The sequence below is a fragment of the Diceros bicornis genome, chromosome 18, assembly GCF_020826845.1.
Source record: "Diceros bicornis minor isolate mBicDic1 chromosome 18, mDicBic1.mat.cur, whole genome shotgun sequence".
NCBI classification, from domain to species: Eukaryota; Metazoa; Chordata; class Mammalia; order Perissodactyla; family Rhinocerotidae; genus Diceros; species Diceros bicornis.
Genome location: NC_080757.1, coordinates 27626313 through 27650809, shown reverse-complemented (window position 1 = coordinate 27650809; position 24497 = coordinate 27626313). Strand labels below are relative to the sequence as shown.

General features: G+C 35.3%; 1 protein-coding gene across 4 annotated transcripts in view; it reads left to right on the top strand.

Moving 5' to 3' along the window:
• INTS2 (integrator complex subunit 2) overlaps positions 1 to 23305 on the top strand; it is a 59585-nt gene extending 36280 nt beyond the window's left edge. For all 4 annotated transcript variants that reach the window (XM_058560491.1, XM_058560493.1, XM_058560490.1 and 1 more), the window contains 10 exons: positions 4145 to 4249; positions 6526 to 6690; positions 7770 to 7971; positions 11408 to 11533; positions 15889 to 16087; positions 18519 to 18770; positions 19124 to 19231; positions 19365 to 19470; positions 20980 to 21156; positions 21263 to 23305. In XM_058560491.1, coding sequence (XP_058416474.1) covers positions 4145 to 4249; positions 6526 to 6690; positions 7770 to 7971; positions 11408 to 11533; positions 15889 to 16087; positions 18519 to 18770; positions 19124 to 19231; positions 19365 to 19470; positions 20980 to 21156; positions 21263 to 21432 — 1610 coding nt within the window. In that variant the 3' untranslated portion in view covers positions 21433 to 23305. The remainder of the gene's footprint in view (positions 1 to 4144; positions 4250 to 6525; positions 6691 to 7769; positions 7972 to 11407; positions 11534 to 15888; positions 16088 to 18518; positions 18771 to 19123; positions 19232 to 19364; positions 19471 to 20979; positions 21157 to 21262) is intronic.
• Positions 23306 to 24497: the final 1192 nt, after the last annotated feature.

Sequence of the window (24497 nt, the reverse complement as noted above, 5' to 3'; positions counted from 1 at the left end):
TGAGATGGAATCTACTCCTGGTGAAGATGCTGTGAAGATTATTGAAAGACAAAAAAGAATTTAGAGTATTGTATAAACTTAGTTGATAAAGCAGCAGCAGGGTTTGAGAGGATTGACTCCAATTTTGAAAGAAGGTCTACTGTGGGTGAAATGCTATCAAACTGCATCACATGCTACAGAGAAATCGTTCATGAAAGGAAGAGTCAATGGATGCTGCAAACTTCAGTGTTGTCTTATTTTAAGAAATTGCCACAGCACCTCAGCCTTCAGCAACCACCACCCTGATCAGTCAGCAGCCATCAACATCGAGGGCAAAAGATTACGACTTGCTGAGGTCTCAGATGATGGTTAGCATTTTTTAGCAATAAAGTTTTTTTTCTTTGGTGTGGGGGATTGGCCTTGAGCTAACATCTGTTGCCAATCTTCCTCTTTTTGCTTGAGGAAGATTTTTGCTGAGCTAACACCTGTGCCCATCCTTCTCTACTTTTTATACGTGGGGCACCACCACAGCATGGCTTGATGAGCAGTGTGTAGGTCCGTGCCCAGGAGCCGAACCTGTGAACTCTGGGCTGCCGAAGTGGAGTGCGTGAACTTAACCACTACGCCAGCAGGCTGGCCCCAATAAAGTATTTTTTAATGAAGGTATATACATTGTTTTTTTTAGACATAATGCTATTGCACACTTAATAGACAATAGTGTAAACATAACTTTTATATACACTAGGAAACCAAAAAATTTATGTGACTTGCTTTATTGCGATATTCGCTTTATTATGGTGGTCTGGAACTGAACTTGCAATATCCCTGAGGTATGCCTGTATGTTGTTTTGTTTTTTAAAATATTAAACCATTTTCAATATTCGAAATAATCTATCTTTACTAATATACAAGCATTCTGCTTATAATCAATTTGTCTCTGAAATACCATTTTATATTCCATTTTTCCTCTTTAATGTTATTTCAGACAAACAATAATGTTATTTTATATCTTTCAAGGTGGACCACAGAGCCGTGGTTTCAAATAGGTTTTTAGTATTGAATTTCTTTTTACCTTTTGACTCCCTTCACCCATTTCTCCCACCTTCCACCCCTGCCTCTGGCAACCACCAGTCTGTCCTTTGTATCTATGAGCTTTTTATTTTAAGATTCCACATATAAAAGCAATCATATGGTATTTGTCTTTCTCTGTCTGACTTATTTCACTTAGCATAACGTCCTTGAGGTCCCTCCATGTTGTCGCACATGGCAAGATTTCACTCTTTTTTATGACTGAATAATATTCCACTTTGTATATATACAACGTTTTCTTTATTCCTTCTACCATTGATGGACACTTAACGTTATTTCCATATCTTGGCTATTGTAGATAATGCCGCAGTGGACATGGGGGTGCATATATCTTTTCGAGTTAGGGTTTCATTTTCTTTGAATAAATACTCTGAAGTGGAATTGCTGCATCATGTGGTAGTTCTATTTTAATTTTTTGAGGAAACACCATACTGTTTTCCATAGTGGCAATACCAATTTACATTCCCACCAGCAGTGCACGAGGATTCCTTTTTTCCACATCCTGGCAACACTTACCCTTCTTGTCTTTTTGATAATAGCCGTTCTAACAGGTGTGAGGTGATATCTCATTGTGGTTTTGATTTGCATTTCCCTGATGATGTTGAGCATCTTTTCATATACCTATTGGCCATCTGTATAACTTCTTTGGAAAAATGTCTATTCAGGTCTTCTGTTTATTTTTTAATCAGATTGTTTTTTTGCTATTGAGTTGTGTGAGTTCTTTACATATTTTGGATATTAGCCCTTTAACAGATATATGATTTCCACATATTTTCTCCCATTCAGTAGGATGCCTTTTCAGTTTCTTGATGATTTTCTTTGCTGTGCAGAAGCTTTTTAATTTGATGTAGTCCCACTGGTTGAGTTTTGTTTTTGTTGCTTTTGCTTTTGGTGTCAGATTCAAAAAATCATTGCCAAGACCTATGTCAAGGAGCTTATTGCCTATGTTTTCTTCTAGGAGTTATATGGTTTCAGGTCTTATGTTCAAGTCTTTAATTCATTTTGAGTTAATTTTTTGTGTATAGTGTAAGATAGTGGTTGAGTTTCATTCTTTTGCATGTGGCTGTCCAGTTTCCCAGCACCACTTATTGAAGAGACTGTCCTTTCCCCATTGTATATTCTTTGCTCCTTTGTCGTAAACTAGTTGACCATATTTGTGTGGGTTTATTTCTGGGTTCTCTATTCTGTTCCATTGATCTGTGTGTCTGTTTTTATGCTGATACTGTACTGTTTTAATTTTTATGGCTTTGTAATATAGTTGGAAATCAGGGAGCATGATGCCTCCGGCTTTGTTCTTTCTCAAAATTGCCTTGGCTATTTGTTGTCTTTTTTGGTTCCATACAAATTTTAGGATTATTTGTTCTATTTCTGTGAAAAATGCTGTTGGAATTTTGTTAGGGATTGCATTGAATCTGTAGATTGCTTTTGGTAGAATGGATGTTTTAACAATATTGATTCTTCCAGTCCATGAGTGTGGAATATCTATCCATTTATTTGTGTCGTCTTCAATTTCTTTCATAATGTCTTGTAGTTTTCAATATACAGGTCTTTCACTTCCTTGGTTAAATTTATTCCTAGGTGTTTTATTCTTTTTGATGAAGTTGTTAATGGGATTGTTTTCTGAATTTCTCTTTCTGAAAGTTTCTTATTAGTGTATAGAAACGCAACAGATTTATGTGTATTGATTTTGTATCCTGCTACTTTACTGAATTCATTTATTAGTTCTAACAGTTTTTTTATGGAGTCTTTATTGTTTTCCATGTACAATATCATGTCATCTGCAAAGAGTGACAGTTTTACTTCTTCCTTTCCAATTTGGTGCCTTTTATTTCTTTTTCTTGCTTAATTGCTCTGGGTAGGACTACTTTCTAAGTAGTAAGTATTGGAACCAGAATTTTGACTACCACTGAAACCTGTATTATTTTAACTGTCTTCTGAAACACACTCTTGCTCAATTCATAGAAGATTGGTATGGAAAACTCGGATGCTAATTTATTAATTTACAAGGGGGATTATATCTAATCAAGAGTTATATGGTTTGTATAGGTAATGATTCTCACCCTTTATTCTAACACTTGCACTTATGTACTTGTCTTCAACCAAAAAAAATTTGTTGAGCCACTTTGTGGTTTGTATTTGAAAAATAAGTATATTAGATATGATTTTTTTAAACTATGAACACCCTGGTTTAGGTTCTCATATAGTCCTATGTTGTACAAGCAAAGTACCTTGGAATGAGATGAGGATGTCAGGCATATAGAGTATGATGGAAATGAGACAGAGAAAAATAGTGTTGATTGGCAAGGTCCTTTATTCTGTGGGATCTAGGAATCCACTGAAAGTTTTTGAGCATGGAGCCAGAGACACATGATCTAGCCAAATCTGTATTTAAATAAGAGGACTATTGCAGCAGTGTAAAGGATAATTTAAAGAGAAGAGAATTTAGAGTCAGGAAAATTGGGCCATAATAGATATTTAAACAAATGATGAGTAGTCACTGAATTAGGACAGCAGAAAAAGAACAGAAATTAAGATGGACTTGTAAAAAAAAAATGGACTTGTAAGCTGGCTGAAGGTAGAAGTTGTGAGAGAAGGAAGTCAAATTCATATTGCCCAACTTCCTTTAAAAAGAGTCAGTCACCACTAGAATATATAATAGGTTAAAACAAGGCATTAGAATCATGAGCTTTAAGCCGTGTGGTCGTGATGCATTTGCTCTTCCTAATTAGATTTGAGAAAGTCTTGACTTACTTATCAGGTGGTTTTTTTTTTTTTTTTTAGTGTAGGGCACTTCTGCAGATGGCTTCTCTCACTCATGATTGTTTTCCCAACTGGTTTCAATTTTGGGGCATTTTCCAGATCTTGCTCTTAGCTATGTTCTTGCTCATCCTGTGTATCCATTATTTTGGTAGTGATTCTTTGTCTTTTATTTACAGATTTTTATTTACCTATATTTACAGATTAAGTGAATTAAAAGTAATTTAACATTGTTTTTGTTCCCATTTGGGTTGAAGGTTAAGATTTCTGTTGTTTCTGACACTTTATTTATCTTACACTTTTCTTCTTTGACTGACAGCTGCTATGCAAAGAAAGCCCAAATCATACTCATCTTCTTTAATGGATCAGATTCCTATCAAATTCCTTATTCGACAGGCTCAAGGGCTGCAGCAGGAGTTGGGAGGTATTTGTTTTACTTGCTTTTTACTTTAATGTTTATTGCTAAAACATACTTTACTGTTTATAGTGTTACAAAGTGTAATAGATGCTCAATGTTAAAAATTCAAAACAATTCAAGAGTGAAATTTGTCTTTACCTCCCTAACTGTCTTACTCCCTGCAAACCAACCCTTCCCTCCCAAACTCCTAGCTATTTTATTTTGGTGTGTAATTTCAGATATTTTTTTCTTTAGGTTGAACCATATGAAATCGCAGGTATTTAACTATTTTTGACTTAGAAAAATGCAATTTCATATGGTTGAAGCTAATAGATACATGAGTAAGAAATTCTTTCTGTAAAATATAAATGGTATTATATCTTCTCTCTTCTGAGACTTATTTTTTCTCTTGGAGTCTTGGAAATCTTTTCATGTCAGTACATGTAGATCGACCTTTTTGTTGTTTGTTTTTTTTTTTTTTTACTGAAGAAAATTCACTCTGAGCTAACATCCATTGCCAGTCCTCCTCTTTTTTTGCTTGAGAAAGATTAGCCCCGAGCTGACATCTCTGCCAATCTTGCTCTATTTTGTATGTGGGACACCGCCACAGTGTGGGTGGTGAGTAGAGTAGGTCTGTGCCTGGGATCCAAACCCGTGACCCCAGGCCACCGAAGTAGAGCACACAGAATTTTAACCACTCAGCCATGGGGCCGGGCCCAAGATCTACCTTATTGTTTTTAATTGCTCTATAATATTCCACAGCATGGAATTACTATAATATTTTTAGTGTACAGCTGTCATAGAAATATAGTAATGTCTTTTGAAATTCAATTTTTTTCTTTTTTTTATGTTTTATCTTTTTTTAAATAATGTTTGAGTGTGGGTTTTTTTGTTTGTTTCTTTGAAGTTGGAATTTCCTTTTTCTTTCTTTGTTATGGTTGGTTTCAAGGAGGAACATGAGCGTTCTTTGGTCATCTTTAGCCAGATGTCTTCATTTATTTACTCATATCTTTGCATAATCTATCTCCAAAGAAATGATGTTATATTTGGCAACATTTGGGAACTAACTTTTATTGAAGGGATGATGAAATTGAGATTATAATTTACACTATTGTAAGCAGTCATTTTTGTGACTGTTTTGGGATAGTCTTAACTATACATATACTTGTGCATTTAGATTTTTAAACTTTAAAATTATACCACTTTTGATTGTTAGAGTGTCCTTTCAAACTGAAACATTAATTTTAAGCAGTTTCTATGAGAAAGGAAGCAGGTACTATCCCTACTGGGACTAAACAGTGGTATGACTTGATCTAAGTTGCATAATGGGGATGATTGGATCTAAAGTACTTTTATTACTACTAATACTATTACTACTGCTCTTACAACTCTGATGATGATAATAATAGTATAGTAACAACAATATTTATTAAGTATTTATGTGCCACGCACTATTTTGTATATCTAAATAGGCATTTTTACAGTATCATCATTTATTTTCTCATTATTGATGTTACACAATATGAATAGTCAAACTATGCTATAAGAAAAAGGTTAGAAACAAGACTGATTTAGAAAAAGGAAGGTTTCCCGTTCCTTTGGGGCTTCCTTAACCCTTCTTGAAGCGAGACAAATGCACCCTCTTGTGGGTATCATCAGTATTGCTTCTGTTTGCTGACATACTTAGCTGTGTGACTTTAGGACATTAATAAATGTCTTTCAGCCTGTTCCTTACAATAGAATGGAGACAATATTGCTTACCTTGTAGGAATGTTAGGTTGAAATGAGAAAATGTATGTGAAGTACCTGAGACCTTTTAGGTACTCAAAGTGAGCAACTTTAATTTTACCCAGCTATAACAATGATTCTCAACTGGGTTGGAGGAGAGGACATGTTCTCCTATCAGAATTTCCGAGTGAGGACTTTTTCAAACCATATATGGTCTCCCTGAAATGGACATTCTTTTCTCCCTGCCCCGCCTCAATTCTTGAACTACTGCTATGTCAAACAACTTTTCCTGATGGAAGACTTTTGTGTTGGGATATGGTGAAAGAAAGTTGAGAACTTTTGATAAAAGTAGTAGTTTCCAACTTCCTGTGTATCAGATCACTTGGGGATCTTTATTTGAACAGATTCCCTGGCTGAACTAACCAGAAGTTCTCAAACTGTTGTATGCATGCACAAGAAGTGCAAATTCCTTTGGATTGCTGAGAATGAAAGGGACAAGGGAGGAGGAGAGGGGAGAGAGATGATTTTTGTGTTTAAAAATGAAGAGTCCAGTTGACTTCTTGTAAATTTTTAAGGGTTGCATTCTGCTTTACTACGTCTCCTTGCAACTAACTACCCACATTTATGCATTGTGGATGATTGGATCTGTGAAGAAGAAATCACAGGGACTGATGCCCTGTTAAGGCGAATGCTCCTGACTAATAATGCCAAAAACCACTCTCCTAAACAACTCCAAGAAGGTATAGTAAATAGATACTCCTTTTTCCCCTTTAGTAGTGCAAAGAGATGTTAGGCTCATTGAAATCTTAAAATCAAGCAGAATTTCCCTGGGGATATAATAATGTTTTGGTGAATATATTTTAAGTAATTCTCTTTGAGTTTAAGGAGTTTTAACAATTTATTTCTGATATGCTTATATCTGTTTCCTCATAGGTCCTGCATTATATCACTAAACAGGACGTGCGGTTTTAGGAAGGTCCCATAAGGAAATAAGTCAGAAATAATAGTCAGAAATAAGTGCCATGGAATAGAGCAATGTACTTGTGGTCAATGGATAGTGTTCTAGATCACCACTGTCAGATAGAAATATGATATAAGCCACACATATAATTTTAAACTTTCTATAGCCACAATAAAAAAGTAAAAAGAAACAGGCAAAATTAATTTTAATAATTATTTTATTTAACCCAATATATCTATTATTTTATCATGTAATCAATATAAAAAACTATTAATGAGATATTTTACTGTTTTTCCATACTGAGTCTTTGCAATCTGGTGTGTATTTTATACTTATAGCACATCTCATTTTGGACCAGCTACATTTCAAGTGCTCAACAGCCAGATATGGTTAGTGACTATTATATTAAAGAGCACAGTCCTAGATATTTTTTAATAACAGCAATCTGCTGGGTGCTTATAACCTATAATGGGGGCCACTTGGAAGAAGGTATCAAGAAATTTTAATCTTTCAAATGAATGTTACTACCAAAAGCAATATCTGGGTATATTTTCATATTTCAGTCAATTTTTAAAATCAGTCTGAATCACCAACGAAATGACATTTGTCTTTGGGTCACTAATGTGATTTTTAAAATGAGATATTTTTTGTTCTTTATGAAATAACTACACCTACATAAATTTTTCTTAAAGTCCTTATTTTAAGTATAGCCGAAACTATGGCTAGAATTGAAAGTTTTACTTGTAAAGCAACATTGTTTTCTTGATTTGTTTGGCCTAAAGTCTGATAGAGCAATGTTACTTCCTATTTGGTAAGCTGTATAGAATTTAGATTATGACTGCTAAGTTTTCCTTTTAGCATTTTCAGCTGTCCCAGTAAGTCACACACAAGTGATGCAGATTCTAGAACACTTGACTCTGCTCTCTGCCAGTGAACTTATACCATATGCAGAAGTATTAACATCCAATATGAACCAGCTATTGAATTCAGGGGTTCCACGGAGAATTCTTCAAACGGTCAATAAACTGTGGATGGTTCTTAATACTGTGATGCCTAGAAGGTAATTTCAGTGTATTGTTACATGTAATAGATAAGTGTATAGCAGTGATTATATACAATAATCTAAACTTAATTGTTGAAAACAATTGTGTATTTAACAATTTAAATCCTTTCTCAAGACTACTAATTAAAGAGGTGTTATAACTTTAAGGAAAAAATAAACTTTATCTTAAGAAACAGAGAGAAACCTTAAAGTATTTCCAACTTGAGACAGTTCTTTACAAGTGAGCTCTCCTGTATAGGCATCTGTCATTTGTGGCTCATTGTGATTTAGATCACTATTGTGTCTTGCATCATTTCAGTAGCTCCAAATTTTGCTGCACATTAAAGTCACCTGGAGAGCTTTTAAAACTCTTGATCCCCAAGTTGTAACCCATGCCAATTAAATCAGAATGTCTGTGGGTGGGAGTCAGGCATTAGTATTTTTTTTAAAGATTCCCCAGTTCATTCCAGTATGCAGCAAAGTTTAGAGAACGCTGGATTAATTATTTTGTCTTTAGTCTAGTGGGTCTCTGCTGGTCCATAGATTGCATCAAAAACACCTGGTCAGCTCTAAAAACAGAATACTGGGCTGGACTTATCTGAGATTTTGATTCAGTAGGTCTGGGAATATTTATAGTTTTTGAATTTAATTTTTTACTTATATCAAATTAATAAATCCACATAACTTAAGAGGTTAAATAGTATATACGGTCTGCCCACACCTCCCCATTTTAGACCTTTGCTCCCCAGAGACAACTATTTTCAGCTCTTTTATCTTTTTATTCTGGCATTTGTATCCCCCCATATATGTCAATAATATGCTTATAATTACTATGATTTTCTGACTTTCCAATTTAGGAATTATCTTTTGACTTCTTACTATACAAAATGAAGATTCAGTACTTTCTTGCTTCCTCCCCTATGAGCTCCTCTTCCCCCAACATACTTTCTCTTCCTCTATTTCTCCCAACACAGTTACATCAAAATTTCTGATTAAAGCAATATATAGTGTGCATATTATGATGACTACATAAGTGTTATTTATAGTGACCTATGTAATATCCTTTGATTACAATTTCTTTCTTATACAACTACCCTCCTCCACACCCTCCACACAAACCCTGAGTTAATACTTGTCTCTTTTCCATTTGCTCAGGGGTTTTGTTTTTTTTTTTTGGTATCAATAACTAATTCATTCCCAAACTCCATTACTGAGGGGAAATTTAATTTACAGTTAGTTATAACATATCCAGTAATGTGTCAGTAACATCTTTTTCTTGGAAACATTCCTTTCAGAGCCTTCCATCCTCACGTTTCAATCTGGGACATGCACAATAGCCGTCCTGGAATTCCTTGGTCTCTCATCGTTGTTGGATTCCATGTTTTTCTCTTTCTTGGTTTAGTTCCTCATTTTAGTGAGTGGAACTCATACTCAAGTTGCTTCCTAAGAAAGGGTGTTTGGGAAACTTATTTTTTTTTGAGATTTGCATGCATGAAAAGGTTTTTTATTGTTCCCCTCACGTGTGATTGATATTTAGCCTAGGTGTAGAATATCAGCTCATTTTTCCTTTTACCAAAAGAATTAGAGCTTCTCTTATTGCTATTGAATAATCTGATGTTACACCAATTCCCAATCCTTTGTATGTGACCATTGTTTTTTCTCTCTTAAATGTTTTAGTTCTTTTTCTTTCAGTTTTCTGGAATTTCAGGGTGAAGTATTTTGGTGTGGCTCTTTTTTTATTCGTAGTGCTGGGCACTTGGTTGGGTTTTTTTCAATCTGGGTACTAATGCCTTCATTTCTATGACATTTTCTTTTTTTTTCTTCTTTTTTTTTGTGAGGAAGATTAGCCCTGTGCTAACATCCGATGCCAATCCTCCTCTTTTGTGCTGAGGAAGATTGGCCCTGGGCTAACATCTGTGTCCATCTTCCTCTACTTTATATGGGATGCTGCCACAGCATGGCTTGACAAATGGTGCATCGGTGCGTGCTGGGATCCGAACCTGCGAACCCTGGGCTGCTGAAGTGGAGCTTGCGCACTTAACCTCTGCGCCACTGGGCTGGCCCCTGGGACATTTTCTTGTATATATTTTTTTTCCTTCAATACTTTCTTTCCCTCTGTTTTCTGGAATTTTTTGTGATTTGGATTTCATACCTCTTGGACTTATTCTCTCATTTTCTCCTCTATTCTTTAATTTTCCTTTTGAATATACTTTCTGGATATTTCCTCAATGTTATCTTCTGCTTTTTCTTTTGAATTTAAAAAAATTCTGTTTTATTCTTAATTTCTAAGGGCTCTTTCTTTTTTTCTTTTTTGTGAGGAAGATCAGCCCTGAGCTAACATCCATGCTAATCCTCCTCTTTTTGCTGAGGAAGACCGGCTCTGAGCTAACATCTATTGCCAATCTTCCTTTTTTTGCCCCAAAGCCCCAGTAGATAGTTGTATGTCATAGCTGCACATCCTTCTAGTTGCTGTATGTGGGATGCGGCCTCAGCACGGCCGGAGAAGCGGTGCATCGGTGTGCGCCCGGGATCTGAACCCGGGCCGCCAGTAGCGGAGCACGCACACCTAACCGCTAACCCCGGGGCCGGCCCTAAGGGCTCTTTCTTATCTGAATATTTTTAAATGCCTTCTGTTCTTGTTTCATATATGAAATATTATGTCCTTTAAGGATATTAATTATAGGTTTAAAAAAAATTTTCTTCTCATCCCTACATTCTCTGTTTCTTTGGAGTTCCTTTTTTTCTGCTTATATATTTTAATGTTTTTCAAAGTAGAAGTCTTCTTTTATATGTTTAATGATTTTTGGCTGTCCACTCATATTTAAGAGTGGGCAAGCTCTGTGTTTGAGGTGGGGCTGATGGATCCTGGGCTTCACTGTAAGAGATTAGGTAATTTCCATATTGGCATATCCCTCAGTAATTCTGGTGTGCAGTCAGGTTAGTAACCACCTATAGTCTATTGACGTCTAATCTCAAAGTGGCATCTCACATTGAGATTTCATGATGATAAATACAAAACAATGACTTAATTTATGGGGCCAGATACAGTTTCAAAGTGCTTTGGTAAGTATTATTTCATTTATAGGTATTATATTCCTATTTTACAGATGAGGAAACAGTTCAGAGAGGCTCAGTCACTTACACAGGGTCATATAGCACGTATGGTATAACTGAGGTTTTAATTCAAATTTTTATTTTATATGCCATGATTATTCCATTATAACTGTGAAGATTTTTGAAACTACTTTGTGTTTCCTGTTTGATCTTCATGTGTTTTAGAGTCATAATAATAGGTTAGATTTCTATAGGTTTTGATTTTTGCAAGTTTATTCACACCTGTTTTCTAATTTTTTCCTCAGTATATCTTTCTAAGACAGAAAGGACTATATGGCTACAGGTTTCAATTATAATAGAGCTGTTTTTGTTTTTGAACATGTGATTATTTTCTCGTCAGGCTGTGGGTAATGACAGTTAATGCACTTCAACCTTCAATCAAGTTTGTACGACAACAAAAGTATACTCAGAATGACCTGATGATAGATCCTCTTATTGTCCTAAGATGTGATCAGAGGGTACACAGGTACGTGTCATTTGAGTTTCATTTTTATTATAGAGTTACGCTTTGGAGAGTCAAAAGAAATGGAAGAAATTCAGTTTAAACTTATATCTTAGTGTTCTTGCAGATAACTGGCAGTATGACTTGTGAGATTTTCTGTTTTTTGGCTTTTTTTAGCTGTCTATATTCATGAACTATATATTCAGTTCAATATTTAATATGTGATTTAAACCTAGCCTTAAAGAAATGTCATTCTTGGTTTTGGCAACTCTCACTAATGTCTGTTCTTTCTCTCAGAGTTAAGACCAGTAAAGAATAATACTATTTCTGCTAGCATTGTTGAAAAGGCTTCCTGGTGAGCCATTACTTGCATTAAAACTGTGATATTTTTGGCATCCTCAATTCTGATGTTAGCTTCATTGGTTAGACATTTGTCTGTAATTCCTTGCCAATTGCTGAACTTAATCAATTGCTTTGAAGTGGCTTCACCTCAAGAGGCAGAATTAATTAATTCACATCACTAATATTTGAATTTCTAGTTGCTATGCTAAGTAATATCAAAGATATAAGAGTTGAGGGGCTTGCCTATAAAGTGATTATTACCTGCCTGGGTAAATAAGACAAATAGTTGAGAAGTTAAATAATATGGTCATATGCAGATGAATGGGATAGTAAATGAATACTGTTAAAAGTTCAGGAAACATGTGAAGGAGGGTGGGACCTGAGTAGTATTTTAAAGGATAGAAATAGACGTTAGATGAACAGATACTATAATGATAGGAGTTAGGGAGTCAAGTCAAGGAAGATATTGTGGGAAAAGGAATAGTGTGAGCAAAAATGTAGAAGTAAGAATGAAAAAGGTTTGGATTGGAGGGGTCAATTTTTGAGAAGAACACATTTTAGAATTTGAATGTTAGGTTGGGGTCAGACTATGGAGGGCCTTGAGTGTTAGGCTAAAGAGGTCATTTAGGTGGTAACTTAAGAAGAGACGCTTTGCATTAGATGGTTTGAAGGGGATAGAAACTGGAGTGAAGACGACTAACGAGGATACACTCTAAGAATATACTCATCTGTCCTCAACCCTGGGGATGACAGCCTTGAAGTGACAAAACATGCAAAATCAGCCAGATATGGTTTGGCGAGATCAAGGTCTCATAGGAGATAGGAATTAGAAGAATAAACAGTATAAATGACATTATCTAATAAGAGGAAAACAACAGTAAATAACACTTCTAGAAAAGAGCCACTTCTAAAACAATTTTCAGTGTTAAAAATCCACTTAAGTATGTAGCCTTTCACCTGACTCGCCTCTGTTTGTTCAGGAAATTGTTAAATTATGCTATCATAATATATGTAATGTTTTTGTAGCCTGGGTTTTTCACTTGTGAACCTAGTCTCATGTTAATAGATATTATATTAATTGGCTACATAGTATTCCACATACATATGCTGTGCCTAACCCAGTCGCCTATTGTTGGATATTTTGTTTATTTCTATTTTTTGTTATTATCAATAGTGCTGTGGTGACTATTCTGTGTACTGGGTATTTCCTTAGAACAGATGCTTAAAAATGAGATTACTGGGGCAAAAGTAACATGCTCATTTACAAGACATTTGATTCATATTTTCATTCTGCCATCCAGAAAGGCTGAACCAGTTTACATTCCCATAGCAGTGTTTGATATTGTATACTTGCCTACACTAGTTTATATAATATTTTCCAGTTTGATAGGTGAAAAATGGATTCTCAATTTATATTTTAGATTGAATATTTTCATATACTTATTGGCTATTGGTATTTCTTCTGTATATTTTAGCCTAGTTTCCTATGGGAATGCTTATCTTTTTTTGATTTAAAGAGCTCTTTAGGGCCAGCCCCGTGGCTTAGCGGTTAAGTGCGCGCGCTCCGCTGCTGGCGGCCCGGGTTCGGATCTGGGCATGCACGGACGCACCGCTTCTCCGGCCATCCTGAGGCCGCGTCCCACATACAGCAACTAGAAGGATGTGCAACTATGACATACAACTATCTACTGGGGCTTTGGGGGAAAAAAAAAAATAAATAAAATTATAAAAAATAAAATAAAATAAAGAGCTCTTTATCTACAAAGGATATCAGCTCTTTGTATATATAGTGCGTTTTTCCTTTATTGTTCATTGTTTTGCCTTTTAATTTTGTTCATTTTTTAAAATTTAATATTTTTACTAAGTGAATATTCACATTTTTTAAAAAATATCAAACAATATAAAAACATATTCACATATAACAAGATAGGATGTTTAGGATTTGCTTTGAACTAACCCAGTAGTGGTGGTGGGAAAGTGGATGGAGTATAGATGAAATAAGACTGGCCATGTGTAGATAACTGTTGAAGCTGGGTGATGAGTTCTTGGGGGTTTATTATAATATTCTCTCTTTTATGATATATGAAAGTTTTCATAATATACATTAATAAGTGAACAAACAAGAATAACAACAAGAAAAAGGTGTACAGTGAAAAGTCTTGTTCTCTGTCATATCTACCACGCTGCCATTGCTAAAGCAAAATTCCTCTTTGGCTTCTTTGACCAATCCCAGTTCTATCTCCAGAGGAAACTTTCTTGTCATAAGAGTGTGTATGTGGCTTTACTTTCTATGTATTCACAAATTTATAATACAAATATTTACTTTTTTGTTTCAGGTGGTTTTAAAAAACATAAGTAGTAGTATATTGTAGGCATTCTTTTGTTCTTTTTTTAAAACTTACTGTTCTCAACATGTTTTCCATATTAGTATGCATAGTTCTACCTTATTTAATTGCTGCATAGTATTTCATATATAGATTACCAGGCCTATTCTCTAGAGACTCTGATTCAGAATGTCTGGAGTGGACCTTGGGTTTTTTTTTTTTTTTTTGGTGAGGAAGATTGGCCCTGAGCTAACATCTATTGTCAATCTTCCTCCTTTTTGCTGAGGAAGATTAGCCCTGAGCTAACATCTGTGCCCATCCTCCTCAATTATGTATATGGGATGCCGCCTCAGCATGGCTTGATGTGTGGTGCACAGGTCCATGCCTGGGATCTGAACCTGTGAACCCTAGGCCGCCAAAGTGGAGTGTGCGAACCTAACTACCATGCCACAGGGCCGGACCCCTTGGGATTGTTTTTAAAATAAGTACTCCAAGTGATTTTTATCTTCAATTTTGGGAAACATTGGCATAGTTTATTTAACCCCTGACAGTTTTTTCACTATAAGTACATACACGTTTATTATAGAAAATTTGGACATTCAGAAAAACCATTGACATACTGATGGACATTTAAGCTGTTTCCAGTGTTTCAGTTATAAACAGAGCTATACTGCCTTTTTGTGCACACATGCTAGTTCTCTGTGATAGACTGAGAGGTGGCATTGTCAGGTTTTTCTAAGGGCTTGGCTTTTAAAATTTTAGTGGTTACTAATTTATCTATTTTTTCGTTTCCTTTTTTACATTTAATTCATATCTATTCTTATCTCATTTAAATTTAATCAATAATAGTCTTTGAGGAATGAATAACTGTACTCATTTTATAGATGAGGAAACCTTGGCTTAGTAAATAATTTACCTGGTCAAGTGGATGGTACACTCTTGGAATACAGAGTTGTCTTGCTCCAAAGAAGAAACATGAGTAGAAAGAATAAATACTCCATCCTAGTCTCCTTCATCTCATCAATAATAGAATATTTCTCTTTGAGGACAGCTGCTTTGCGGGCTCATATCTAAAGAGATTTACTGGTAGTGCCATGTTTTTCAAAAAAGAATATCTTTTCTCTAGGGTATACATTATATTTGATTTTAGCTAATAAGATGAAATAGATACTACTATTTGTATAATCTTGAAATACAGACAATAAGATACATATTAGGGGCCGGCCCGGTGGCTTAGCGGTTAAGTGCGCGCTCCACTACTGGCGGCCCGGGTTCGGATCCCGGGCGCGCACCGAGGCACCACTTGTCCGGCCATGCTGAGGCTGCGTCCCACATACAGCAACTAGAAGGATGTGCAACTATGACATACAACTATCTACTGGGGCTTTGGGGACGAAAAAAAAGGAGGAGGATTGGCAATAGATGTTAGCTCAGAGCCAGTCTTCCTCAGCAAAAAGAGGAGGATTAGCTGGGATGTTAGCTCAGGGCTGATCTCCCTCACAAAAAACAACAACAAAAAAGATATATATTAATAACTTTTATTTTGAGAATGAATATTTCAGTGGGAAAAGTGTTACTTTACTACTCTTTTTAGGTTTTTCAGGTACTGTTCAGATTTTTCTAATTATTTAAACTTGATCATGTACAGGCTAATTTATAAACTTATATTCTTTTTATATTCATGTGTTTTTCTTTTCTTCTTTCTGTGTTTAGATGCCCCCCACTGATGGATATTACTCTACACATGCTGAATGGATATCTTCTTGCATCCAAAGCCTACCTTAGTGCCCATCTGAAGGACACAGCAGAGCAAGATAGGCCTTCCCAGAATAATACAATAGGTTTAGTTGGACAAACTGATGGCCCAGAAGTTACCAGAGAAGAATTAAAAAATGCATTACTGGCTGCTCAGGTAATAAAGTAAAATTTAATCAAAAAGGGCAAGGGCTTCCCTGTTAATATAATCAGTTAAATAGATGGCATATTATGTCGTCTGTGTACAATGATGACATATTGTGCTTTCCTTTTCTTACTGAATGTATTATAATGGTGTTACTTTTGTTTCTGAGTATCAGATGTACTGTATTACTAAAATCAAGAATAGTCTTCATGATATTAATTTAATAGCCTTTTTAAATAAGATTTACATTTTAATAAAATATAGGACTCTTGTTTCTTAAAATCAAATGATGGAAAAAATCAAATGGAGACAAACAACAAGAAGTATATATATATATATATATATATATATATATATGATAAAATGTCAGGCAGTGATAAGTACTATGACAATATAAGCAGTTCAGTTTTATATTTAGAAAAGTTTTATAACAATGTAGAATTTTACTGAAGCCTTAAGTAGTCATTTTTGAATAATGCAGGAGATGAGAGATGATTAAATGTTAAGTAATTTGAAGTCTTCAAAGTAGAAATGTTTTTTTGGTTTGAAATATATTTTCTGAAATCTTTTCGTTTTTTTTTTTTTGCAAGGAAGATCACCCCTGAGCTAACATCTGTGCTAATCCTCCTCATTTTGCTGAGGAAGACTGGCTCTGAGCTAACATCTATTGCCAATCCTCCTCCTTTTTTTTCCCCAAAGCCCCAGTAGATAGTTGTATGTCATAGTTGCACATCCTTCTAGTTGCTGTATGTGGGGCGCGGCCTCAGCATGGCCGGAGAAGCGGTGTGTTGGTGCGCGCCCGGGATCTGAACCCGGGCCGCCAGTAGCGGAGCACGCGCACTTAACTGCTAAGCCACAGGGCCGGACCTCTGAAATCTTTTCATTGGCAATAAGGGAAAGGAGAGTAATAACATAGGTCCACAATCCCTTATCTGTAATATATACAGAAATCCGAAAAGCTATGAAAACTGAAGCATTTTTTGGTAATTCATTTGGCACAAAAACCTGACCTGATGTGATCTCATTTGTGACAAAACTTGACCTGAATTGATATGAAGCTATTTATGGCCTTTATCTCACTTAATGTGAATATTGGTGTGTTTTGAAATATTAATATTGGTGTGTTTTGAAATATTAATGTTAGATTACAACGTGCTACCTTAGTCTCTGCTGGAGGTGTTATATAATATTAGAGTAAAATTCTGAGTTCTAAAATAAATGTGGCCCTCAGAGTTTCAGATAAGGGATTGAGAATTGTGATAGCTATCATTTATATGTTTACTATATGCTGGGTACTATTCTAATTTCTTTATGTATATTAACTCATTTAATCTTTACAACCAACCTATGAGGTATGGAGTATTATCATCTCCATTTTTACAGATCAGGAAAATGAGACCCAGAGAGGTTAAGTGACTTGCTCAAGGGTACACATTTACTAAGTAGCAGAGCTAGGATTCAAGCCTGGGCAGTCTGGATCCAGAGTCTACAAACAAAAACAAAACAATTAACAACCCAAAACCCAAAACCCCTCAACTCAAGAATGATGATTATAAAGTAAAGCTAACCTTACTTTATAATCAAGTTCTTAAACAGTTAGATGAAGTAATTGTTTTCTTCTATCCCAGGCAATGGCTGTCTTTCAGAGATGCATGTTATATATTTATTTATTTTTTTTTCACTTCTTCCTGCTAGATGAGAGTGATTATAGCTCTCCTTTATATGTAGGGACATCATGTAGATCACCCCGCAAGAAACTACTGTTCTATGAAATGACACTCAAGCTTGTAGACCGAGCAACAATGAGTTGTACAGGTGGAACAGATGGTAAGGCAGAATCTTTCCTTGCAAAACCAGGGCCTTAAAGAGCCCATCTTCAAATTAAAAGGGAAAAGAGCTTGGGAAGTGACTTTTAGGCATTAATTATTAACCACCATCTTCAGAGGAATTAATTAGTTGGTAGCCAGGTAAGAAAAAGAGGGAAATACAGGATAGGATGCTGGGAGAAGTAGGAATTGAAGAGGAAGGAAAGGAGATTCTGGTAGAAGTCATTTTTTTTGCCTTGGGGCTATTTTGAATGTCACTGAATCAGAATACTCTTCTAGTAGATGTTCTTAAACTGGAGTCCATGGATCTGCTTTAGAGATATGTGACCATCCTGAAATTATGCAAATATTTATTTACATATGTTAATTTTTATAGGGAGAGGGTGTTCAGTTTTCTTCAGATCTTAAAAGGGTTCATGACCCTAAAAAAGGTGAGAACCAGTGCTCTTGACTGCTGCCTTTTGCTCTTAGAAGTACCTCTTTGCCCTCTTTTTTTTTTTTTTTTAAAGAAACAGTTATTTTCATCACTTCTGTTCATGTGAAAACAAAATCAGATTTGGTTTTCAAACAAACTTTTCAGAAACTTCTTAAATTCACTGTGTTTTATTTGCTTGTAGGATAGTGCAGCTGTCCAGATTCTCTTGGAAATTTGCTTACCTACTGAAGAGGAGAAAGCAAAGTGTGTCAATCCAGACAGCTTGCTAAGCAATGTTCAAAGTGTTATTACTACCAGCGCTCCAAATAAGGGAATGGAGGAAGGAGAAGACAATTTGCTCTGTAACCTTCGAGAAGTTCAGTGCCTTATCTGTTGTCTATTGCACCAAATGTACATTGCTGATCCCAACATTGCTAAGCTTGTTCACTTTCAGGTCTGTTTTCAAAGAATCATGCTTTATGGTCGAACTTTATTTTTTAGGGGGGCTTTGAATACTAAATTAATAGGGATCATTTAGAAACTAGAGATCACACAAATGATCATGGTGCTTTGCAATATGGAGAAAAATCCAGATTTTTTAGATTTTATTTCACCCAATAAAGTGATCAGATAATTCATCTCTATTCTAGTGCATCAGAAAGGTGAAATGCCAGGATACACGTAGGGTACTATAGCTTTCTGAGCAACTTTTACATAAAGGAAGTGAAACTTTCCTTTATATTTTTATCTTTATTTGACTTATAGTTATTTTACTTCTAACTTTTTCTCCCTTTCTTGTTGAGGTAGGGTTATCCATGTGAACTCCTGCCTCTGACGGTTGCAGGTATTCCGTCTATGCACATCTGTCTGGATTTCATACCTGAGCTTATTGCACAGCCAGAACTTGAAAAACAGGTAATGAGCATTTTGGAGCTTTAGGAAAATTTTGATCTCCCTCCAGTCTTGCTAGTTATGTAAAACATTGTATAATTTTTAATACTTAAAGATATTCTTCAGAAACATGTAATATTTGGATTTTGTATTGCAGATATTTGCTATCCAGTTGCTTTCTCATTTGTGTATCCAGTATGCATTACCAAAGTCACTCAGTGTGGCTCGCTTAGCTGTCAATGTCATGGGAACTTTGTTAACAGGTGGGTAGCCAATCAATATCAATAACAAAAACTTCTAATGTAATGTAGTACATATTTTTTCTGAATTTAGTGATACGATGTTTTCTGTGTCATTAGTAGTTTATGCCATCTTTTGAATTATTCTTCTTTTGAAAATTTTCCTATTACAAATGTGATTTATAGTGGAGAGGAGATGAATAGATAGGCAAATTGTATCTTTCATTTTGTGGATGACTATATATAGATTTATAGTAAATAATAAGTTTTCCACATTTTATAAATGGAAATCAAATCTACTTTCTGAATGTCATTATGTCAATAGAAAACAAGTTACAATTTATTACAAATGCTTAGAGTTCCAGAAAAATATATTCATGTATAAATAAGAGATAAATACATTGTTTCCTTGAGTTCTAGAACATACCCTAATATATATATATATATTTTTTTTTGTGCGGAAGATCAGCCCTGAGCTAACATCTGCCAATCCTCCTCTTTCTTTTTGCTGAGGAAGACTGGCCCTGGGCTAACATCCGTTCCCATCTTCCTCTACTTTATATGGGACGCCGCCACAGCATGGCCTGACAAGCAGTGTGTTGGTGCGTGCCCGGGCTCTGAACCCCGGGCTGCGGCAGTGGAGCACGTGCACTTAACTGCTACGCCACCGGGCCAGCCCCAACATACCCTAATATTTTAACCACCTTCTGGTTTGTAGAGTAAAACTGTATGAAAATAAACTACTTTAAAAGATATGAACTATGATTCAATCTTTTAAAGTTATGGCTTAATTTTATATTCTTTCTCAGTGCCCTCATAATATCCTATTCATTTTTCATTCCATGGTATTCACCTCATGTTATAATTGTTTGTAGTGGTTAAGAGCTTAAACTGCCTGAGTTCAGTCCCAGCTCTACCACTAACTGGGTGTGTGGCCTTGAATGAGTTTCTTTCTTTTTTTTTGAGGAAGACTGGCCCTGAGCTAACATCTGTTGCCAGTCTTCCTCCTTTTTTTCCTTTTTTTTTTCTCCCCAAAGCCCCAGTAGATAGTTGTATGTCATAGTTGTACATCCTTCTAGTTGCTCTATGTGGGACGCCGCCTCAGCATGGCTTGATGAGCAGTGCGTAGGTCCGCGCCCAGGATCGGAACTGGTGAACCCTGGGCCCGCGAAGCGGAGCACGCGAACTTAACCGCTAAGCCACCGGGCCAGCCCCTGAACAAGTTTCTTAATCTAAGGTTTATTAAAGATTTTTCTCACATATAAAATAGGTATCATAATAGTACTTTCCTCATTCATAAGATTGTGAGAATTAAATGGAATAATGCATGTAATGCACTTATCACAGTGCTTTGGCATAAGAATTTATATTTTGTATGATGAGTCACTACTAGATTGTGAGCTCCCTAAAGGCATGGCTGGCCGTGTCCTAGAAAATTTAGGATCCTTAGCACAGAGCATGATGCTTAGTATATTGTATACGTTGAATTTATATCTGCAAAGTAAAAAAATCTGTTTCCTTTCTTTCCAACAGTTTTAACACAGGCTAAACGATATGCTTTTTTCATGCCAACTCTGCCAAGTTTGGTCTCTTTTTGTCGAGCATTTCCTCCACTGTATGAGGATATTATGTCTTTGCTGATCCAAATAGGGCAAGTCTGTGCCTCTGATGTTGCCACTCAGACAAGAGACATTGATCCAATTATTACACGTGAGTAGTAACTTATTTTTAAGAGTTGTTTTAATATGTCAAACAAAAAGGCCAAAATCCTTTCAGATTTCTTGGCTTAATTATTCTTTTTTCCTTATGTTTTTAGGTCTTCAACAAATAAAGGAGAAACCAAGTGGATGGTCTGGAATCTGTAAAGATCCATCTTATAAAAACGGATCCAGGGACACTGGAAGCATGGATCCTGATGTACAGCTCTGTCATTGTATTGAAAGCACAATAATTGAAATAATAAACATGAGTGTTAGTGGAATCTAAAAAAAACAAAACAAACTTAAAACAAAAGAAATGAAGCTGTTTGCTGCATATACCCAACATGAATCTGCATCTTTTAACTTTAAACTGAATAGGAACAGTAATGTTTTGGAATCACTAAAACGATTCAATTCAACATCAATACAATTTAGAACTCTCTTGAGAATTATGCTTGCTTGTATTTGATTGGCAGTTCTTTGGATCTACTTTGCTGGTATGTTTATATTTTAGTAGCTGCGTTTTTTTTTCCTATTGGGGGCACATTTAAGAAACTCATTACTGGAAAGTGAATTTGGCCTTGTATCTAGCTTTTGAAGTGAAGAAAAACTGCCATGCCTTTAATTTAATTTCTTACGAAAATGAGTCCGTGGGTAGCCCTAGTGTTTATTTTAACTGTCAGCTAGTAAAAGAGTGCGACAATGATGCAATGATGAGAGGGAGAAAAAGGGAAGGAAGAATTCAGGAAAAATTAGGAGTTTAAATACCCAGATAGACCCTCTCACATTTGCAACGCAAGTAATAGTAATGCAAGATGGAATTCCAGTTCTCGAGAAACAGTTTTGAGAAGGCTTTAAAAAAGGCAAATAGCTTTTTGTAAATGATTTCCATGGAATTACAGGTGAGGATTTTAAGATTTTACATATTTGCTTCAGTTTTACTCATATATGAAGCCATATGTTTAAAGAGATACTTGAATAATTTGGAATTTTAAGATACTGATTTAAAAGTGTTTACAGAAACATCTTTGTGCAGAGAAGAACCTGAAAGTTCTAAAGCTCTCATTTAGTTTTTTTTTAAATTTATTTTTATAATGCTTTACTAACTTATCTAATAGTCAGAGAGGGGAAATACATTGGTATCTTATTAAAGTTTAGAGCAATAAAACCCACTGGATTAAAGAGCTTTTGGTTTGTCATCAGGATTGTAATTTACATTATAATTTTAGAAGATCTTTGAGTAAGAAAATATGTACAGTGTTTGGACCTCAGGAAAAATTAAAAAGCAGGAAATACCATATTGCTGAAGGATTTTGCAGTCCTCTGTTAGTAACTTCCATTGATGAGGTAGATGCATTCAGGTAACCCATAATCCTCACTTTATTTTTTTTCTTAATTAAATATCCAATGTAGAAGGTACTTCTTTGCTTTCTGAGATATACCTGAATGACACATTCCCACCACCTCTTAACTTGAAACAGACCTCTTCACTTGTAAAAGAAATTAGGCGGGCTAATAAGAAAGTGTGGTTTTTAAGAAAAGAAATTTAACTTCAGTCTTTTCACTAGCAAATAGTCACATCTCATTTTCCTCCTTTGTAAAATGGGATTACTACTGGCCCTACCTCATGAGGGTATTGTATAAGAACTAATTTGTGCTGTTTCAAATCATGAAGTGCACAGTATCATAGATGATAGAATATTTATAACTTTTATCAGATGCTTATGTTCAATTAAGTAATTTTGATGCAAAAAATAAAAGCATACACTTAAAAAAATACCGTAAGAATATTTTTAAACAAGGCAGTTTTGTAGTCTTTTAAGATTAAATACAGCTGCTCCTGTTCTGTTTTGTTTTAAACTGAGGCTTTGGAATATTTTGTCTAAGTAGGAAACCTCTAGGAGTTCAGAAAAGGTTGAAATATGTTTTCTAACTAAATGCAGTGCACATTCCTGGATCAATTTTCAGACTGGTCAAAACCTGCTGTGTTAAAATAATAACATATGCTGTTTTTCATCAGATTTGTTGATGATGTAAATAAAATGTGTAAATATATTAGTAAATGTTAATATTCATGTATTTTAAGTTAAGGTTATAAAATTTGTCACAATGTGATTTTTTTTATTCAAGTGAAAACAGATGTGTGCAGCTATTTTGAATATTGGTTTATAAACATTCATATTCTTTATCAGATGAACTTGTAGTTTTTTGTTTTATTTACTACCTTTAACCTGAAAGGAACAGTTCAAGAGACTGGAATCTAGGACTGTCTGGCTCCGGAACCTGTGTGTATCCGTTTCTGTTATGCCACATACATTAAATGGCAATACAAGGCTAGAGTCAGTTGAGACTCTTAGGAATTTAGGGGAGGAAATTCGGAGTAGTTACCCCGGAGCAGTTACTTAAATGATTTGATATTTAAAAAAATTTGTAAAAGCAGAATAACAATTTGAAGTGTTTTTTTTTTTTCTTTGGTGAGGAAGATTGGCCCTGAGCTAACACTGTTGCCAATCTTCCTCTTTATGCTTGAGGAAGATTGGTCACTGAGCTAACATCTGTGCCCATCTTCCTCTTTTGTATGTGGGACACTGCCACAGCATGGCTTGATGAGTGGTGTGTAGGACTGTGCCTGGGATCCAAACCCAGGAACCCTGGCTGCAAGAGCGGAGGGCGCAAACTTAACCACTACACCACTGGCTGGCCCCAACGATTTGAAGATATTTTTAAGGGTATGTTTTTATAAATTATCCTTCATTCCACTGTTTAACAGTAAATTACATTTTTTATACTTTCCCTCCATCTTTGCTTATGAATACATATTTTCACATAATGGAATTCATAGTACCCAGTTTGGAGTCTGCTTTTTTTCTTTAACTTTATGTGGAATTTTTCTTTGCAACTTGTTTAGTTTTTATAGTTATTTTATTGGCTTCATAATGATTGAATTGATATAACAATATAGGTTGCTATTACTAGACTGGGAAGTTTATGATTTTTTTCAGTATTACAAGAGGCACTGTTATCAATTGAGGTATTTTTAGTTTTTCTTTCTTTTAGATTACTTTTTTAGAATAAATTTCTGAGCCTGAGATTACTAAATTAAAAGGTAGCATTTATTTTTATGACTGTACATTTTGGGAAGATGCAGTAAAAGTGCAAGTGAGGCAAACAAATCAACTCGCCTTCTGCTGCTTCCCCCTCTGCAAACCTCTCCCCAAACTGTCTCAGGTTTTGCTTTTTTGAGACATTAGTATTTGAGCCAAGTTTAGGCTATATAGAATTTTAAAAAATCACAATTTGGCGAGATCATGATGAACTCCCTACCTTTGAGGGAACTGAAGTGTAGTTCTT